Genomic DNA, 16,723 nt, shown 5'->3' on the forward strand with positions numbered 1-16,723 from the left:
CGGCCGGTGGGCCGGGCCTCCAGCAGCGAGCTCGGGCAGAGGGCTGAGCGGGTACAGCCTGTGTGTGTCTGGTAGGGCTGTGCGAGAAGGCGGTGGTCAGTCGGTGCTTCCAGACGGTGAGGTGCTGTTCGATCTGAATTCTCTGCAGGTGTGGGGAAGCTGTGTAAAATGAGTACAGCTAGGTGATACCGCAGGTGTGAAAACTCAAAACGCGACTTGGCTTTCTTGGAAATGAGCCCAGAACCAACTCTGGAAGTGTTAAGAGCAGGGGCATGTAGCATTATATTGTCTTGCTGTCCTGCCTTCCTTAGATCAAGAGCCTTGTGAGGCCCTTGTGTTCCTTTGCGGCCGCAGTCCCTGTGGGAGCTGAGGGCTGGGCGGACCTGGCCCTGTGAGGAGCAGGCTGAGCTGGTGGGCGTGTGTTCCTGTGGCACTGACACAGAAACAAACTGGATAGATACAAATACGGGGACTTGGTAAACACAGGATATAACTTAAAGATAGGAACACAGTTGTTTGGAAAGGATAATAATGTGGCTGGTCTGGTCATAAGTTGCTGTGCTGAAACAGTAGATTTGAAACACAAGAACTATCTCTTAACAAAATAGGTGGACATGCAAGCACTTCTTTTTCTAATGTTTGACTGAGGTGTGGCCTTAAAAACATGCAGGCACCCATGGAAACAACTTTTTTAAAAAATCCCATTTAACTAAAAAAATTCTTACCTTTACCACAGATAATCCACTTTCTGTGGGGTGTAACGGGCCAATTAGTGTATCTAGGCTATATGTGGTGAGTTCACGCCCTTCCTTACCTTGCAGTAACTTGTTCTTGTCCATGCTCTCAACCTGGGCCTGTTACTAAGAGCTCCAAATGTTGTTTAATTTCATTCTGGAAAGCTGGAGACTCAAATTGTACACTGGAATGTTTTCCCATCATCCATGTGGTTTATTCATTTGAAATGTTTTTAAGCTCCTCAGTGTGCCAAGAAATTTATGTCTTTGTGGTGCTTATTTATTAAAATTAAATATCTTGTTTATGTCAGCAACTGCTGTAACAATGTAGACTGTTGCTTTTTACATAATATGGTATGAAACAGGATTCTTTCTTCTTTAATATTTGAAAAATAATGTTCAATTAACAGTGAAAGATGGATTAAATATAGTATTTGTGTATTGTTATTTTTTGCATAACCTGGACTTCAGCGTCAAGGTAATGAAAACTTCGGTTAGCACAGGTCCACTGGACCAAAGGTGTATTGGTTTAATATATTCTAAACCAAGAGTCCTTACATAAGTGCCGTTATGGAACTGCTGCTTTATGCTGGCAGAACACAAACCCTTCTGTTGGCCAGTACTTCCTTTTGATGGTATCTCATAATTGTAGGCTTTTATGTAATTTCCTGCTCAGCTACTGCTGCCTGGGACAATGGTGTTCAGTTTGTGGATCTGTGAGTTTTGTGGATGAGGGATTCTTGAAGTGTTGTGAAATCAAGGTGCTGGTGGTTGTTCAGGTGGCAGCTGTAAGAACCAATAGACAGGAATGCAAATCCTTCAACAACTAGTGTTTTTTAGCCATTGTGACATTTGAGAATTACTGTGTATCCTGTGAAATATATAGGAACACTGTCTCGTGGGTTTTTTTTACCTTTGAACGGTGGTTTCAGCAAGGATACATGACATTAGGTTTTTTATTCTTTTCATTGATGTACAGTAGGAGTAACGGAATAGGGGTTCGGTATTATGTAGGACCCCAAGAGCAAAGACTAGTTGTTCTTTAGGCAGATGAAGGACAGGCTGAGTGCAGCAAAGCTGAGCTGTGTTCAGGAGCAACCTACACGAATCACACGCACTCAGGGACACTACTCGTGACAGTGGGCTTCCACAATGGAGTATTGTTCAAATTTATCTCCTATCCTACACTTGGGGTTGAGACAAAGTTTAATGAATAATAAACCTACACAAATTTGGTGGTTTTCTTTTTCTGGTTTCCCCAGGCATTCTGGGATCTTTTTGCTTTCTAACTGAATGTGTGTAATTCAGCAAAATACACTTTTAAAGACTTTTTTTTTAAGAAAGGAGAAATGTGTTGTTGTCTCAATGTTTCTGCTGTTATTATTAGCACAGAACATCTTCATGCTGCAGCAGTGACCATTGTTTGATTCCTTTGTTTAGCAAACGTGCAGATTTATGTAAAGAAAAGTATAAAATAGTTTGTAGGATGCTATTTTTTTGGACAAAGAAACTTGAACCAAAAGCATTTGTAATTACAAAGAGAGCTACTTGCAGACTTCTCCATTCTTAAGAGAACCATGCAGAGATCATCTCTCTTAGAATAAAAGGATTTCTATGCTTTAACATTTTCCCAGTCTTTATGTTGGGTTCTTGGAGGGGAGAGAACCCCAGATGAAAATAGAGCATAGAGAAATAGAAGTAGTTTACAAGACCTTGTCCTTTTAGATTCTTTTAAAGAGAATATTTATCCCAACCAGCTTCACTGGAAGCTTAGTGTTCCAGAATCCTTCTGGTAGCAACTTATGTAGCACTGACACAAAGGAGGTACAGATTTATCTTTTTTAAAATAGTATCTTTATTATTGAGATAAAGACTATACCTTCTTGCTGCTTCAGTTTTGTTTCTTGCCCATAAAAACATGTAACAAAGAGTTTTTAGTTATTTGGGGCTAACTGGAGTCCACCAAATTTATTAATGAAAATATCTTCTCAAATATGCCAATGTATTTAAATGAAAGGAGGTCTCTGTTAGAGCTTATTACACAAGAATTAACTTACAGTATTGAAGGTCTCCTCCTGTTGTCTTTTAACTTTTACTTTCAGCTGGTTTGAGATTAAAAATACCAAGTCATGGGTCTTCTGTGCATGTGAGGAAAAACAAGCACTGTGAAATTACTTGGAGTTTTTGTATTTGGTAGAGTTGGAAAACCAACACAGATGATGAAGAGAGACTATATTTAATGCTCCCCAAATTCTTATCATTTGGATTCTTGCTAACAAAAAATGGGCAAGGGGACTGGAAGGAAGTTCAGAGCCTATAGATGTTTGAAGGGTGTTTGGAGTGGATTTAGCATGAGACACAAGGGTAGCACATGGAGTACTGGGACACAGCATGCTGAGAACTCTGAATTCCTTCCTTGCAGAATTGGCTGTTAAATAGACCTAAACACTTCTAGAAAACTGAATGAAAGAGCCTGTGTGAAATCTGCAATAAGACTGATGAGGAAATTGATTAGCTGTTTCCTGAGGCCTCTTAGGCATAGATTAGGTGCATGTCTTGATGAGATAGGGACAATAGTACTCCTAAACATTTTGTGAGTTAATTTGTCAAAATGTAACAATTTGAGAAGTTCAGCATCGTTCCCTGGATAATGACATAAAGTTTATCTGAATGGTAAACTAACCAATGAGGCTGGATTTGCTAGATATTTTAATTTATTTTCAAAAATGCCAAAGGATGCAGTATTTCCTGGATGTTAAATTGTAAAGTAGATTTTCTTTTTCGATTTTTTTAAAGAGGTACACATACTGTCAACGTTAAACTTAAGCACGTTTTTTTAAATGATGTTTTTCTTAAAAACAAGCCCAATCCCATTGCCTTGAAATTCTTTTATTCAGTTCTTCTATAGTTATGCTTCACGTTCCTGTTCACAGACAACTGGGTGTTTTTCTCCCAAGTGTACATAGTTTTCACTTCAGTCAGGCTTGTCTGCTCCCCACCCCCATTCCACAATGTACAGTTCCCACTTGCAGCATTTTCAGTAAACATGGGATCAATTGAGTATACAGAAATAGCTTCTTCTATAAAATTTCCATTAAAAAAATAACAAGTTTTTATTTACAAAATGTTTGCTACTACAAAGGAATATTTCCTATTCGTTCAAATATACTATTTGCTAATGCCAGTGTTCCTATTAGGAAAGTAAAACTTTGTATATGCATTTTTCTTTAAATCTTTGTCAGTGTTTAAAGAACATACACTACCACATTCTTTTTTTATACTACTACTAGCCATGAACAATGTGGTAGTAGAAATTAACACTATTTGATTAGGACAAAAAATCAGCATAGCTTAATAGCAGTTTTTCTGCAAAAATAAAACTTTATAATTTAAAGGTATTTGGAAAGAAAGAAATTATGGAGAATTCAGAATTACACAGCAAATTGTTTAAGAGATGAATGAGCAGCTTGGACCTTTCTGAAGACACATGAGTTTAGAAGAAAAGGGAGAAAAATTTCTGCCAGAGTGTTTGTGTGATGCTTTATGCCAAAGGGGGGGGGGGGGTAAGATGAGGGGATTAAAAAAATTAATTAAAACTTAAAATTCCATCTAGTTAGCTTCCTCAGAAATTTGGTTTGTCAGTGGTGATTTTCTTCCCACCCACCATGTTTACAAACCCACCTTGGAGTTCAGCATTGACAGAGGTCATAAAATGGCTTTCTTCATGACTGGCCTTGTTCTTAAAAGTCTTCTTTCATTTAAAAGTAAATGGACTTTCAAGTGGTTTCTGCATTTTAAACATAAAAAGGAAGTATCTCTACAACTTAATTCCCTGTTGATTATAGTAGATATTAAAAAGTGCTACCGTAATGGGGCCAATGGATACTGCATGTTGCAGCTGCTCTCTAACGTACATCAGCACTAGCTCATTGCCAAGGGATTTATTTTTCTGCCACATCATCTAAGAAGTGCCCAAAGACATGCAGTGCTGTAAAAACTGTGCCTGTACTTGCTGGCTAGTTGCTCCTGACGTGATGTAGGATATGCAAATAGAGGTTGGTGCCTTGGTCCCAGGGCATTATTTACAGTCAGGACCTGAGGAATGAGAAGGAACTCATATCCTAGTTCTTACAGGTTTGCTCAAAGTAGGCTTAACTTTTTCACGGTAAGTGCTTGTGAGATACAGTGTCATAACATTGGCATATACTTAAGTATTTTTCATATATACAGCCTGGCTTTAGAGACAAGGGAACTTGTGGTAGGTTGCTGGTGGTGTTTTCCTAGGGAAATTCTGGGAGATCCACTTAATGACTGCATTAATGCAACCAAATCTAACTGTTCAAGTTACACTAGAGATTTAACTAACCCACTTAAAACTTTTCTGATCAATATTTTAACTTCTGTTGCTGTTCAGAACAATTGTGACCTAAAACATTTAAGTGGGAAGGGCTATGGACATGTGCTGGGTTCTTTCCTCTTGGACTGCCTTGTTCTTAAGGGTGTGCCACTGGTGCTTCATGGGAGACACAAGAACCTGATAGTGCTAGGGAGTAAATTTCTCAGTTTCACTCAGCCTGGATACTGAGAACAGGCTAAAAACAAGTCACTGTTAAACACCCATTTTCTCTTGGGAAAAGTTTCCTATATACTGCCTAGGTGAGTTTTATTTACATCTACACAACTGGATTTAAATTTTATATAGCTGCATTCTGCCATCCCATGGTGTTGTTCTATCTAAAGTGCCTATGCCCGGAAAGCACTGAGTGTTTAAAAATAGCATTTAGAGAAGTGAGAGGATTCAGTGGTTGCCACCTCTTCTAGCCAATACAGAATACTAAGAACAGATGCAAGTCTGGGCTACGGGGAGGTTCCTGTATCTGCTTGGAATTATCTTGGCCCTCCTGCAGATAGATAGATCTGATCCAGGTCAGCCTGCATTTCTTATTGGAGAAAGGAAAAATAGTTATCAAATTGCTTCAAATTGTTTGTAAGCAGAAGGCTTTCTCCTGGGATTTGGATAGTTAGATCTCAGATGTTTCCTCTGTCCAATTTTGAGCAAGGATTTTTGGTGTCCTGCAACTTAGGTGGATATCCTAAGTGTTGGATTCTTGGGTATTGTCAAAATGATGTAAGCAGAAAGAAAACATGTTGGTTTTGGCTGATCTTTAAAGTAGGCCACACAAGGTAGGAGTATTAAACATACAGGATGAATACACCCTTTCTGAGCAGCTGTGATAAATAGCCCCTTCAGTTGTTGCTGTCAGATTGCTTTTATGAGTATTCCTTCATCAGACTGTCAATACCAGCTAGGTTTGGTATCCATGGATGCTAGCTAAGATAATTAGATTGAATGAGCTAGGAAGTACTTGTATGAGCAGCTCTAGAGTGACTTGAAAAACAGATGTGATGAACAACTGGGAGAAGTGTTGGTTGTTGGGATTTTTTTGGCAATATACCTGGTCCAGAGGAGAAGAGTTGCTCACAACCTGTTAAAAACACTCACCAGACTTCAGTTCTAACAGCTAAATAGGAAAGAAGTAATCTGATTTAGGAACTTTAAGTCTGAAGAAGAAGAGTTTCAGGAAGCATCATGGTATTATTTGGTTTTGTAAACAGCTGCCAGCAGAACATACTTACGAGCTGTTATGATGCTTGCAAGGTTAAAGTATGTGATAATCAGAAATTGCAAATTATTTATTGGCATATTCTAGACATGGGTCGAAATTCAAGAAGTGATGTATTTCAAAAAACAAAAACAGAGCAATGGTCCTTAGCCCCTTCCTTGTTCATCAGCAATGGTGTGAAAGGTACCATTTTCCAGTGCTGAAGGTTGAGGTGTCTTCAGCTGTAAATACACCAGGCCTTGGAGTAACTGAACTGCAGCATTTCTTTCTTTAAAATTAACTAAGCTTGTAGTAAGCAGGAGGAGGTCACCTCAAAGTATGACTATTACTGTAATTTTTTTAAATAAAAAATTTAAGTAGTTCATTTTATCTGGTTATTTAAAATACTTATGTTCCTGAGAGACTCTTGAAAAGATATAAATTGGATGGATAGTTTTGGTTTCCTTACTATGCTATATCCTGTGGTTACTAGCTTTGTTTTTAAATGAATGCAAAACACAAACGTCTTTATCTCACTAAAAAGAAAGTCTTCTTGATCAACTGGCTTGGATTATTTTCAGCTGAAAAAAGGGCAGTTAATTATAAAAATTAGTATTGCTCAGTGTTTAAATGTGATTGTTGCAGCCATGCTTCTCAATTAAAATGGTGGATGTGGTCACAAGAAAAAGCACTTGACATTTAAAACCTTAATTGTGGAATTCTAAATTCAGATACCATTTTATGTGTTTACATGAGGACCTTGTTTAGGAAAAAAAAAAGGATTAAAATTTGGTTATTAGGCCTTTTTACATAATGTTACTTCAGGCTGAATTAGCTGGATCAGCACAAGTCCTTCTGTTGATATTATGTATAGTCAGCAGTGGCCAGCTGCTCAAAAGGATTTGGAGTATTGGCAAGCTATAGTTTTAAAACTAAATGAAAACCTTAACGAAAATGGGAATGTCTGCAGTGTGGCTTGTACTAGATTTAATGAAGTCAGTTAAAATTATACCTTCAGTTAAACTGGTATCATTTGCTTTAGTCTTTACTTAAATAGACACACTTTCTTAGGTTAGGTGGATTGTTGCCAACAATTCCAGTGTTGAAAGGGCACACTTTTAATACCATTTTAAAAACCAAAATCCACAAACATTGTCAGATTTCCACGTAATAGAGAAATGCCATCTCCCACTCATATTTTTTAATCTAGTTTGTAGTGCTGACAAGTTTCTCTAAGTAAAATTTAGATATTTCAAGCACCATAAATTAAGTCCAGAAAGAAAGCTGTTTAGTACAATATTTATAAAAGCAATCACACACAGCATTATATTGCTTGCAGACAAGTGCCATCTGAATGTATAACTAAGAAATAGTGTTCCAAGATGCAGAAACATGTCACTTAAATTTATCTTAAGTAGAAATTTGCATTAACATTTACATGTTAACTTTGTCTTCTATGAGATACCATCTAGTACCAGTTGATACTTGTTTTGTATCAATGAATGCCAAGGGTATTGCATGAGACAAGAGAAAGTGATGGTAACTGAATAGAAAATGGAGAAGCCAGCCCTGCTAATGGCTACTTTATTCTGGAAAGTATCTGCTCTTGGCTTTCAGAGGGAGGGAAGACCTGCAAGTTGAAGCGACTGAGCATAACTACTGCCATTAGCTTAATGGGAGCTGTGTGGTTGCTTAATATTCTCAGTCCCCTTAGTACTCATAATGGCTGAGAGCTCAATTTAGGTGCAACAGCTGCATTTTGTGAGGTCCTGCATCTACCTGTTTTCTTTTGGGCTTTTTTTGGTGTTGTTTTCTTTTAAATATGTCAGCTCAGATCAACAAGAATGATGGAAAAGCTTGCCTGAGATCATAAACTACTGAGTATAGCTGGATAAGACCCAAAATTCTCCTAGTTCCTAGACTTCAGTGTAACCACAAGACTGCAGTGCTTTTAGCTGAACTTCATCCTCAACTGGAGCTTGGCACAAAGAATCCCAAGGAAATAATTTCTTTTTGAAGTATCTTGTAAATGTTCTAACTTGTTTTGCCCTTTGGATTCAACTAGTTCAGGAAAAATACCTTTTTAAAGTCTCAGTTCAACTGTTTAAATATTATGTGCTCTTAGATTATTATTATTTTTAAGTTGATAGCTTGAAGTTTGTCAGAAAGCAAGTAGCTGTCCAGTCTGCTGCTTTGAAGGACATCAATAGCAGTGGAAGGAAGATATCACTGAAGACATTCTTCCTGTAAAGCCTAAAATACACTTAGTTTCTGGGCAGGAAGCCTTTTTTGCCAGGTTTTTATAGTTCTAAGTGCCCTTCTTTAGTAAATGTTTAGTGCCTTCCTTTTACACAGATTTAAAGTGGCAAATGTGAAGAAAGTGTAAAGTTAAATATGCCCCTAATGTATGGGTGATGGGGAGGGGGAAATCACTTTAGAAAATGTTTTCTTCTTTAAGAGTTCCTTAGGATCCTGTATATGTCAGGTATCTTAGACCTGCCCTCTCTGATGAAAGCTGAGTGACCAGGCAGTTTTTGAAAAACAGTGTGGGTTTGTTTTTTTAAGAATATGAGCAATTATCTGTTTAAAAGAAGTTTCAGTCATGAAGCTGACAATACCATAATAATGCCTGGAGCATCTGTTACCTTCTCCTCCCCTTCAAAAGTGAGCCACTTCTCTGAAGTGCACTGACTCTCAGTGAGAATATTGTTATGTATTTGTAAAGCTTTTCTTCATACAGAGGTAGTGTTACAGGTTTGGTTCAAGTGAGGTGGTGTAAATCCCTCAGTCTGCTGTTGCCTGTGAGCCATGAGCACAGTACAGTCTTTAACAGTCTTGCCCAGAGGCTGCATAATGTGGTAGGCATATAAGAAGTCTTTTAATTTGTGAATTTGCAACTCATTTGTTGTAAGCTAGATAGCTCTATTTGCTTAGTAAAGAGCTATAACTAAATAATAGTGCCATCCTAACTGTATCTCAAATACAAGATTTTGAACCACCTGTGAAAAATTTCTATCTGGATGCTCTAATTTTTAATGCAAACATGCAGGTGTGCTTGTGTGCTCCTGGCAGTTGTACCTGTCTTGTATGTAGGTAGCCATGTGCTAACTCCTGTACAACAGCCAGGTAGTGTTTTAGCTGGAGCCCCGCTTTACCCCGCTAGCTCAGGCTTGGTGCTTTTGGATCTCCTTGGCTTGAGGGCAGGTGTGCCTGTAGAAGATGACACGGACACAGCCCATACTGTGCTGGAGTCATGGTCACAGCAGTCAGGGAAACAGTTTGCTGCCACTGCTCAAACAAATAACAGTATTACAAGCTGCCTGATCTCCTTACTAAATGACAGAGCCAACGTTGTTGAGCTCTGACAGTTCATACATTGTTATGTAGAAGCAGGTCAACTATTTACATATAGTATAAAAACTAAACAGAAGTAACACTACTTTAAACTGGATTTACCTAATTAAAAATAGTAAACTTCGAGACTAGTTAAAACACTGGATTAGAACACCATGTGCAGAGTTAAACTACAGTGTATTTTGCTCCGTTATTAAAGTTTTTAAAAAAAGGACTGTATGATTGGATGTGATGTTAACTATAGAACACAAAGCCTACTGCTGCAAGTCTAATTTAACAGTTCAAATGGGATTAATGTTGTGTCACTTTAGCCACAAATTATTTTAAGAAGTGGTTTGATACTACTATTTTTCAAAGGTGCACTTGGTGCACTCATCTTGGTGCGTGCAACAGAAGTCAACTGTAAGAGAGTTAGTCGATCATAATCCAAACTGACTACAATGCAAAACATTAAATGATGTATTGCTAAATTTTTTCCTAAGGACCTCAACTATGACTTTAAAAGTTGTGACCTGCCCACCCCAAAATTGAAAATACTGCTTTGAAAACGTGCTGCCTGAAATCCTTAACATAGAGGCCTTTTTAAAAAAAACACATGCTATAAAATCAAAGGGATTAGAAAGTTAGAACAGTAAAGGAGTAGCTCTACTGGATACACTATAATCTAGAAATACAATTTTTAAACATTTTCCTTGAAAAAAGCTGGTGCAGAGAATACCACTCTTTTTATCCTGACTGTTTAATAATGGCTAAGAATAATAATTTGCTTATAATAAATTAGGTCTGCAGTATAAATGAACATATGAACCTTTCAAGACAGACATACTAATGTTACTTTCAGAGTATCTAAAATGGATTTAAACTATTTCAAGATTCATTTAATTACTTGCAATTTATATTACTTTAAGAATCTTCTATACAACAAGTTTAACAGAAAAAAAGCAAACATTCTAACAGCCCCTTTTCCCTAGAACAATTTTCATATACGATAGTTTTAAATAACTATTTTGGCGCATTCACGCGTGCTCTCTCTCTCCCTCTTTTTCTAAAGGTAGCGCAGCCAAAAGACAGTGCAAGAATTGGCATTTCTTGACTGACTCTTTTCTCCTCCATCTGATAAAGATAAGGGGAAGAAAGATACTTGAGACAGAATGTCCCAGAATGGAAACTGTGAACTTGATGTTTACTTTGCCCAGTCTCCAGGGAATTTGTTATTTCCTTGGTCATAGTTGATAAAAATAATTTTGCTCTGTGTCTGCATACCACGCTATGTTCAGTTACAAAAATTTTTCTATTTCAGCTGTGGGTGAATTTATTTTGAAGCTTCCATTTTGCTTCACTGAACACAGTGCAAACCAAGGCAAGAAACAAGTAAAATTCAAACAGGAGCTCCCATTAAGAGTATCTGAGCAGCATTTTATATATTCTGTTTTCTACTGTCCTTATTCTGGGGAGGAAGGATCCTCATCTTCTTCCTCTTCATCTTCATCATTGAATGAGCATGGTGTTTCTCCCCGTGACTCAGAGTAGCGTGATGTCGCACTGCTTGGGGCAGGAAACTCCCCAGTTGCTAAGGCCACTTCAGCATCCAAACACAACCTTGGATTCTCACTATCAAAACAACAGAAATGTTGAAGTTTAGAGGATTTCTTACGAAGTTTTAAGCTTTCTTTTTGGCCTTAGCTTTTCCTTTAGTGAAAGAAATGCTATCAACACAGAAAAATCCAAAAGCTTTGTATTAAACACAGCTAATAACTATGAAAACTGCTAAAATAATGGAAAGTTGCATAAAAAAAGATTATTATGTGGCTGCTTTTTTTTTCATAACCAACCAGTAGAATTGTTCAAGCCAAAGAAATCTTAAAGAAGAACAAACCTATCAGAGCTTTTTCAATATACAGAAATGTTTGCAATATGAAATTAAGCTATTAAATGCCATGAGGAAGAAGCTGTTCCAGAATAATCTCTCCTTCCATGTTTTTAAGGTACAGGTAACCTCCAAGAAGAATATGGTTGTTGAGTTGTTTTTTTGTTTGAATTGGGTTTCTGTTGTTGTTAGTTGGTAGTTTTTTAATTTAAAATTGCCATTAGACTGTGTTGACTAAACTTTATGCATACAGGTAGTCATGCATTTAGACATGAAACATTCTTTTGTCTGCTTCAGAAGTATTATCAGGCTCTTTTCTACATGTAATTACCTATTTGTAGTCCATGCCCAGGCAGGAATTTAAGGTTAATCAGGAAAACGCTATTATTTTTACAATAAAGGCTTGGAAGGGATTCTAGTCTTTTGAAACAGATACAAAATAGCTATTCTGTTCAAAATTCAAAGCATGTTGATTTGACCTTTCAAATATAATTATCAAGGAAGACAAAATAAGAGATGTTGTCACAATAAAAAATCAACTGTAATTGAAAAATCTCTTTTTCTGCATGCACATGGTATGAAACAGTGAGGTTACTGAAAGTACCACAAGCATATATCACTATAATTGAACTAAAAAAGATTTTATGTACCTTGATTTAGCATCAGAAGTGCCTCCTGCTTCCTCTAAATGTGAAATTGCTTGAGCTGAACTTGAAACTAACCCTTGGTTTATCCATGAAATTCCTGCAGATATATCTAGAAAAAAAGCATAATTTGTATTTATGATTATTACTTATTTTTTTTTCTTCCTTTTACAGTCTTAAACTTGACATTCTCTTTGCAGTTAGGACTCCTTAGTTTAGTTTAGAAGAGAAGGTACCAGTAGCTTGAGTTGATTTTATACTGTAGATGTGTCCTGTTTAATCAAGATTAGGTTGCTAAGAGCCCTGTCCAACCTGACCTTGAGTGTTTCCAAGGATGGGGCATCTAGCACCTCTCTGGGCAACCTCTTCCAGTGTTTAACCACCCACGTTGTAAAAAATCTCTTCCTAATACCTAGTCTAAATCTACTGTCTTTCACTTTAAAACTATTAACCCTTGTCATATCACTGCAGGCCCTGATAAAATTTTGTACCTGTCTTTCTTATAGGTCCCCTCGTATGTGTATAGATATCCCCACCTGTGTTTGTGGATGCACTCAAGACTTGCACTGTCTATGAAACTTTTCCCTCTGTCTGAAGAGGCTGATGACCCTGGCTTAGTAAGTCATTTGCAGTCACAGGCACCTGAAATAGTTTTGGGAGTCCTTCATGGAAATGCACTGCTACAGATTGATCCCATCAAAATGTCTCACTGGCTCTAGGTACCTTTGCTGTTGCACTCAGTAATGGTAATAAATAGATCTGTACTTGTCAGGATTGGAGATACTGCAATGAAATGCCAGCAGGCGCATTTCAGTTGTGTGTTCTGATGGCCAAAGGCAGTTTTGTCTTGGTGGTCTCATAGGTGGCTGTCATGCAGCTTCCTAACCTGTTCTGACCCCAAGTAGAGACACCCATCAGCTGTGGATGTGAACACACCATGGCAAAGTTCTTGGGCTGAGTATGAAAGAGAGAGCCTGTTGTATACTGCATGTATGATGTGCAAGTAAGTCTCCTTCCTAGGAATAAGAAATTTTAGGATTAAAATGGTCTTGTAGTAGTGAATTGCTTGAGGTAATTTGTTAAAAGCCCTCTGAGGGACAGAGACAGGTAGGTTACTTAAAACCCTCATAGTACTTGTTTTCAAATTCTTGAACAAGTAATACCTGTCAGTTATTTCCAGTTGCATGAATTTCTGCCATGATAATCAGCAAAACAAGTCCATTGACCCAATTACACTTATAGGATTTTTTTGAGGGTGTTTGTTTTTAATTTGTTTCTTAAATAAGGTGTTTCTATTGACCTATCCAAATTCCATCTCAACACAGTTAAAATCAGACTGTCTAGTTCTTTTTTATTATACTTGCATGTGATTCCAGCTGGATACATTAAACCAGGAGTTATAGTCCTTACTATTATTTTCTATGCCTAAGCAAACCTCTCTTCTGTACAGCACAATGGCAGTAAAATGGGATTACACTATTAATATTTTATTTAGAATTGTTCTGTGACAGCAGATAAGAGACTAACTAAATGTATGTGTTACATACGCTTTCCCATTTGTCCTCCTGTGCTCTTGTTAAGCTTTGGCTCCTTGAGATTTGACAGGGTACTGTGTAGCACAGGGGACTGTTTTAAGCAGGTCCTCACAGCCACAGAAATTGGCATCCACTGGGGATCCACTGGCTACTTTGTTTTGTGCTCTGGTGACTTGTTAGCAGTGAGGTATTTAAATTGTGTTACAAAGCAAGCCTAGCAATGTTGACGTTCCTGCCAGCAGTCTTTGGAACATAACAGGAAACTTTAGTAAGCAGCAGCTTTAGGGTGATCTGTGAGGACAGAATAGATGAGAATAGTTGAATATGTACATAGTTGGATGGCTTTTGTTAAGATTGCCCTAAATGCAGATTGTTTTTACAGGGAACGTGTTCTGACAGTCTCCTCCTGTCTTTGCAGGAGGAGACTGAACTATTTGGAATGACTGCATTGTACTTAGATTAATAAAGTGGATTAGAGAGGTACCACAGTATTGTTTCCTGGTCTTTTGAAGCCTGTGTGTACATGCTTAATATTCCAGAAGAATAACAAGTCATTGCTGGTAATCTTGTGTTTTATTAACATTTTGGGATAATACCTAGCTAGCTTTTCTTCTTGAAGAGCAAAGTGAAGGAAAGTATGGATTTTACACATATGGTGGAAAAGAAGGTTCATAGATACATATTCCTGCCTTATACTTCCATTACCTTATATTCCTAAATTTTATTTTCCAGTGGTTTCTGAGGAGTCAGGGAAGAGAGGAAGTTTGTGAAAAGATGGCAACTTCAAGAAGCCCTTTCCTGTCTGGAAAGTACTGTCAAGAAAGAAGTCTTGCATACAGTGAAGAGACTGGAAAGCAACTTGGAACAACCTTTCCAAGGTATAGTCCAATGTAAGAATGGCATATCTTGCAGGAGGTACACATGGTAGGAATTTGTACTTTACATGAGAAGGCTGTAAAGGAATATCCTCAGTACCCTTTAGTAATTAATGCAAAAGTAAAAGTGCTGCATAAGATTACTTTAGATAGCTGAAGAAGCTCATTTTTTCAGTGAGTACTCTTCTCTCATCAGTTCCAACTCCAGCCCATTTTCCAGCCAAGGCTTGTTATGCAGGTAGGTAGCAGAGCACTTCCTCACAGAAGAATAAAAAGAGTTGTAATCTAGGGATCCTAGATAGCATCACTCTTTCTCCTCCCCACCTTAGTGGGATACATAAAAGTGGGATGTTGTTACCACAACTATTAGTGCTTCAGAATTTTTAGTTCCTGCTTTTTTAATCTGTAGGAGTAACAACACCACTGACAAATGCAGGACTTCTTTTTGCATTAACTGCCTGTTGTACATGCATGGCATAAAAGGCACAGGATGTTACTCTGGATTTGGTTCTACAAGAATTTAGGCTTGTCTCAGTCAGTATCATCCAGCAATCTCATTCCCTTGACACTTGAGATTTGAGGCCTTAGCTAAACAGTTCTACAGACAAAACTGCCACAAACTGGTGTGCCAGGTAAAAAGCCTTCAGTTTAGTACCCTGAAACAGCTCATGAGAAGGGCAGAGGAAAGTAACTGTGTCAAAATGAAGAATGGGGAAGGAACATGCAATTAGGATTGTGACCCAGGGATGCCATCTTTAAATTGGTTCAAGTGTTATGTTAGGAATAACGTTGCTCCTTCCATAGTAAGGAGCTGGCAAGTAATGTGGCTGTAGTACAGTCTGGTGTGTGTCCATCACTTTTTCTGGATTGCCTACTCTGCTAAAGCAGCACTTTAATGGCAGCTTTTACTGTAAGTTATCGTTAAGCTGCTGTATCCTCTGCTCTTGCTCCCATTTGGGAAACCTGTAGAAGTAAGGTCAAATCATGTCAGTTTTATAAGTTTGCATCAATTATGATAATTGAGCAACATGAAAATGTGTTACTTAGCTTCTGCTGATTTCAATGGCAGTCAGACACCTGAGGATCACACCAACCTACTATTTAAAATATGTATTAAAAAAACCCACAACAATTTATTGTTAAAACATCATGAAACCTGTAAAAAACCTAGAAGACACTGCTTTTATCGAATGAGGGCTCTTGAAGAATAGCTACTCTTGAAGAATAGTCCTCTGGGAAAGAAAAGACACTAATTAGGTTTTGATGCACACCATGGCAGTTCCAAGCAAAAAGCAAATTATTTGGCATGTTTAATGCAACTAGAAGTTACTTTAAAAAAAAAAAAAAAAAGTTCAGATGGTCCAAGCTTTTTTGTCAATTTAAAATTTCTTTCATTGAACTGGTTTAGACATGGATCCTTCCATCTCTTTCTCCAGTCACAGTAGCAAGCATTACAATACAAACTACTACAAATGTCTTACCTACTTAGATGTACTAGAACAGGACTTTAGTCTTGAATATACTCAATAAATAAGAGACTTTTATTTCCTTTTCTTATATAGCAGTAATTGAAGCAATTGAACTTGTAAGTGCCAACCATGAGAGCTACGGTAGTGACCATGAGTTCTAGAAACCAGTAATGAACCTTCCATTTCACTAGTCTTGCAGTGTAAGAAACAGCATCTAAAGACTGTAAAGGTTAAAGTAGCCAAAAAAATGTAATCAGGCAAATGCTTTTTAAGTTTTGTGCAAAATGCTTAAATCTGTTTCCATCACTTGCCAGTTACTGCAATTAGAAACCTCTGCTATGCAATTCCTACTCTTAACTGCAGATATGTGTTGTGCAATTAACTTGCAAGTGACAGAAAGAGGAAACCTTTTCAATGAGTAAATATATTCTAGTAACAACACTTTTGGGCTAATTTCTTCAGAGGGTGAAACAGCAGAATGTAAATCCATGTCTGAGTATTCTAGATAGGCATTCTGGATTAATAATTCTAGGTAGGTTTCTGGCTGCTCATCTGCTATTAGGGAAATGACTCTAATAACAACATTCTTTAATAAAATGCGATTTTAGCATCCATTTGTTTCTGTTTAGCTTGTTGGAAAGA

The 16,723-nt window shown here is 37.5% G+C and overlaps 1 protein-coding gene across 3 annotated transcripts in view; it reads right to left on the reverse strand.

The window, feature by feature from the left end:
* Positions 1–11,133: 11,133 nt before the first annotated feature.
* Positions 11,134–16,723, reverse strand: part of TFDP2 (transcription factor Dp-2 (E2F dimerization partner 2)) — a 37,393-nt gene continuing 31,803 nt past the window's right edge. For all 3 annotated transcript variants that reach the window (XM_010001643.1, XM_010001642.1, XM_010001644.1), the window contains 2 exons: positions 12,209–12,314; positions 11,134–11,302 (listed from right to left, as the gene is read on the reverse strand). In XM_010001643.1, coding sequence (XP_009999945.1) covers positions 11,134–11,302; positions 12,209–12,314 — 275 coding nt within the window. The remainder of the gene's footprint in view (positions 11,303–12,208; positions 12,315–16,723) is intronic.

The sequence above is a fragment of the Chaetura pelagica genome, unplaced genomic scaffold (assembly GCF_000747805.2).
Source record: "Chaetura pelagica isolate M959 unplaced genomic scaffold, ChaPel_1.0 scaffold207, whole genome shotgun sequence".
In the NCBI taxonomy this organism is placed as follows: Eukaryota; Metazoa; Chordata; class Aves; order Apodiformes; family Apodidae; genus Chaetura; species Chaetura pelagica.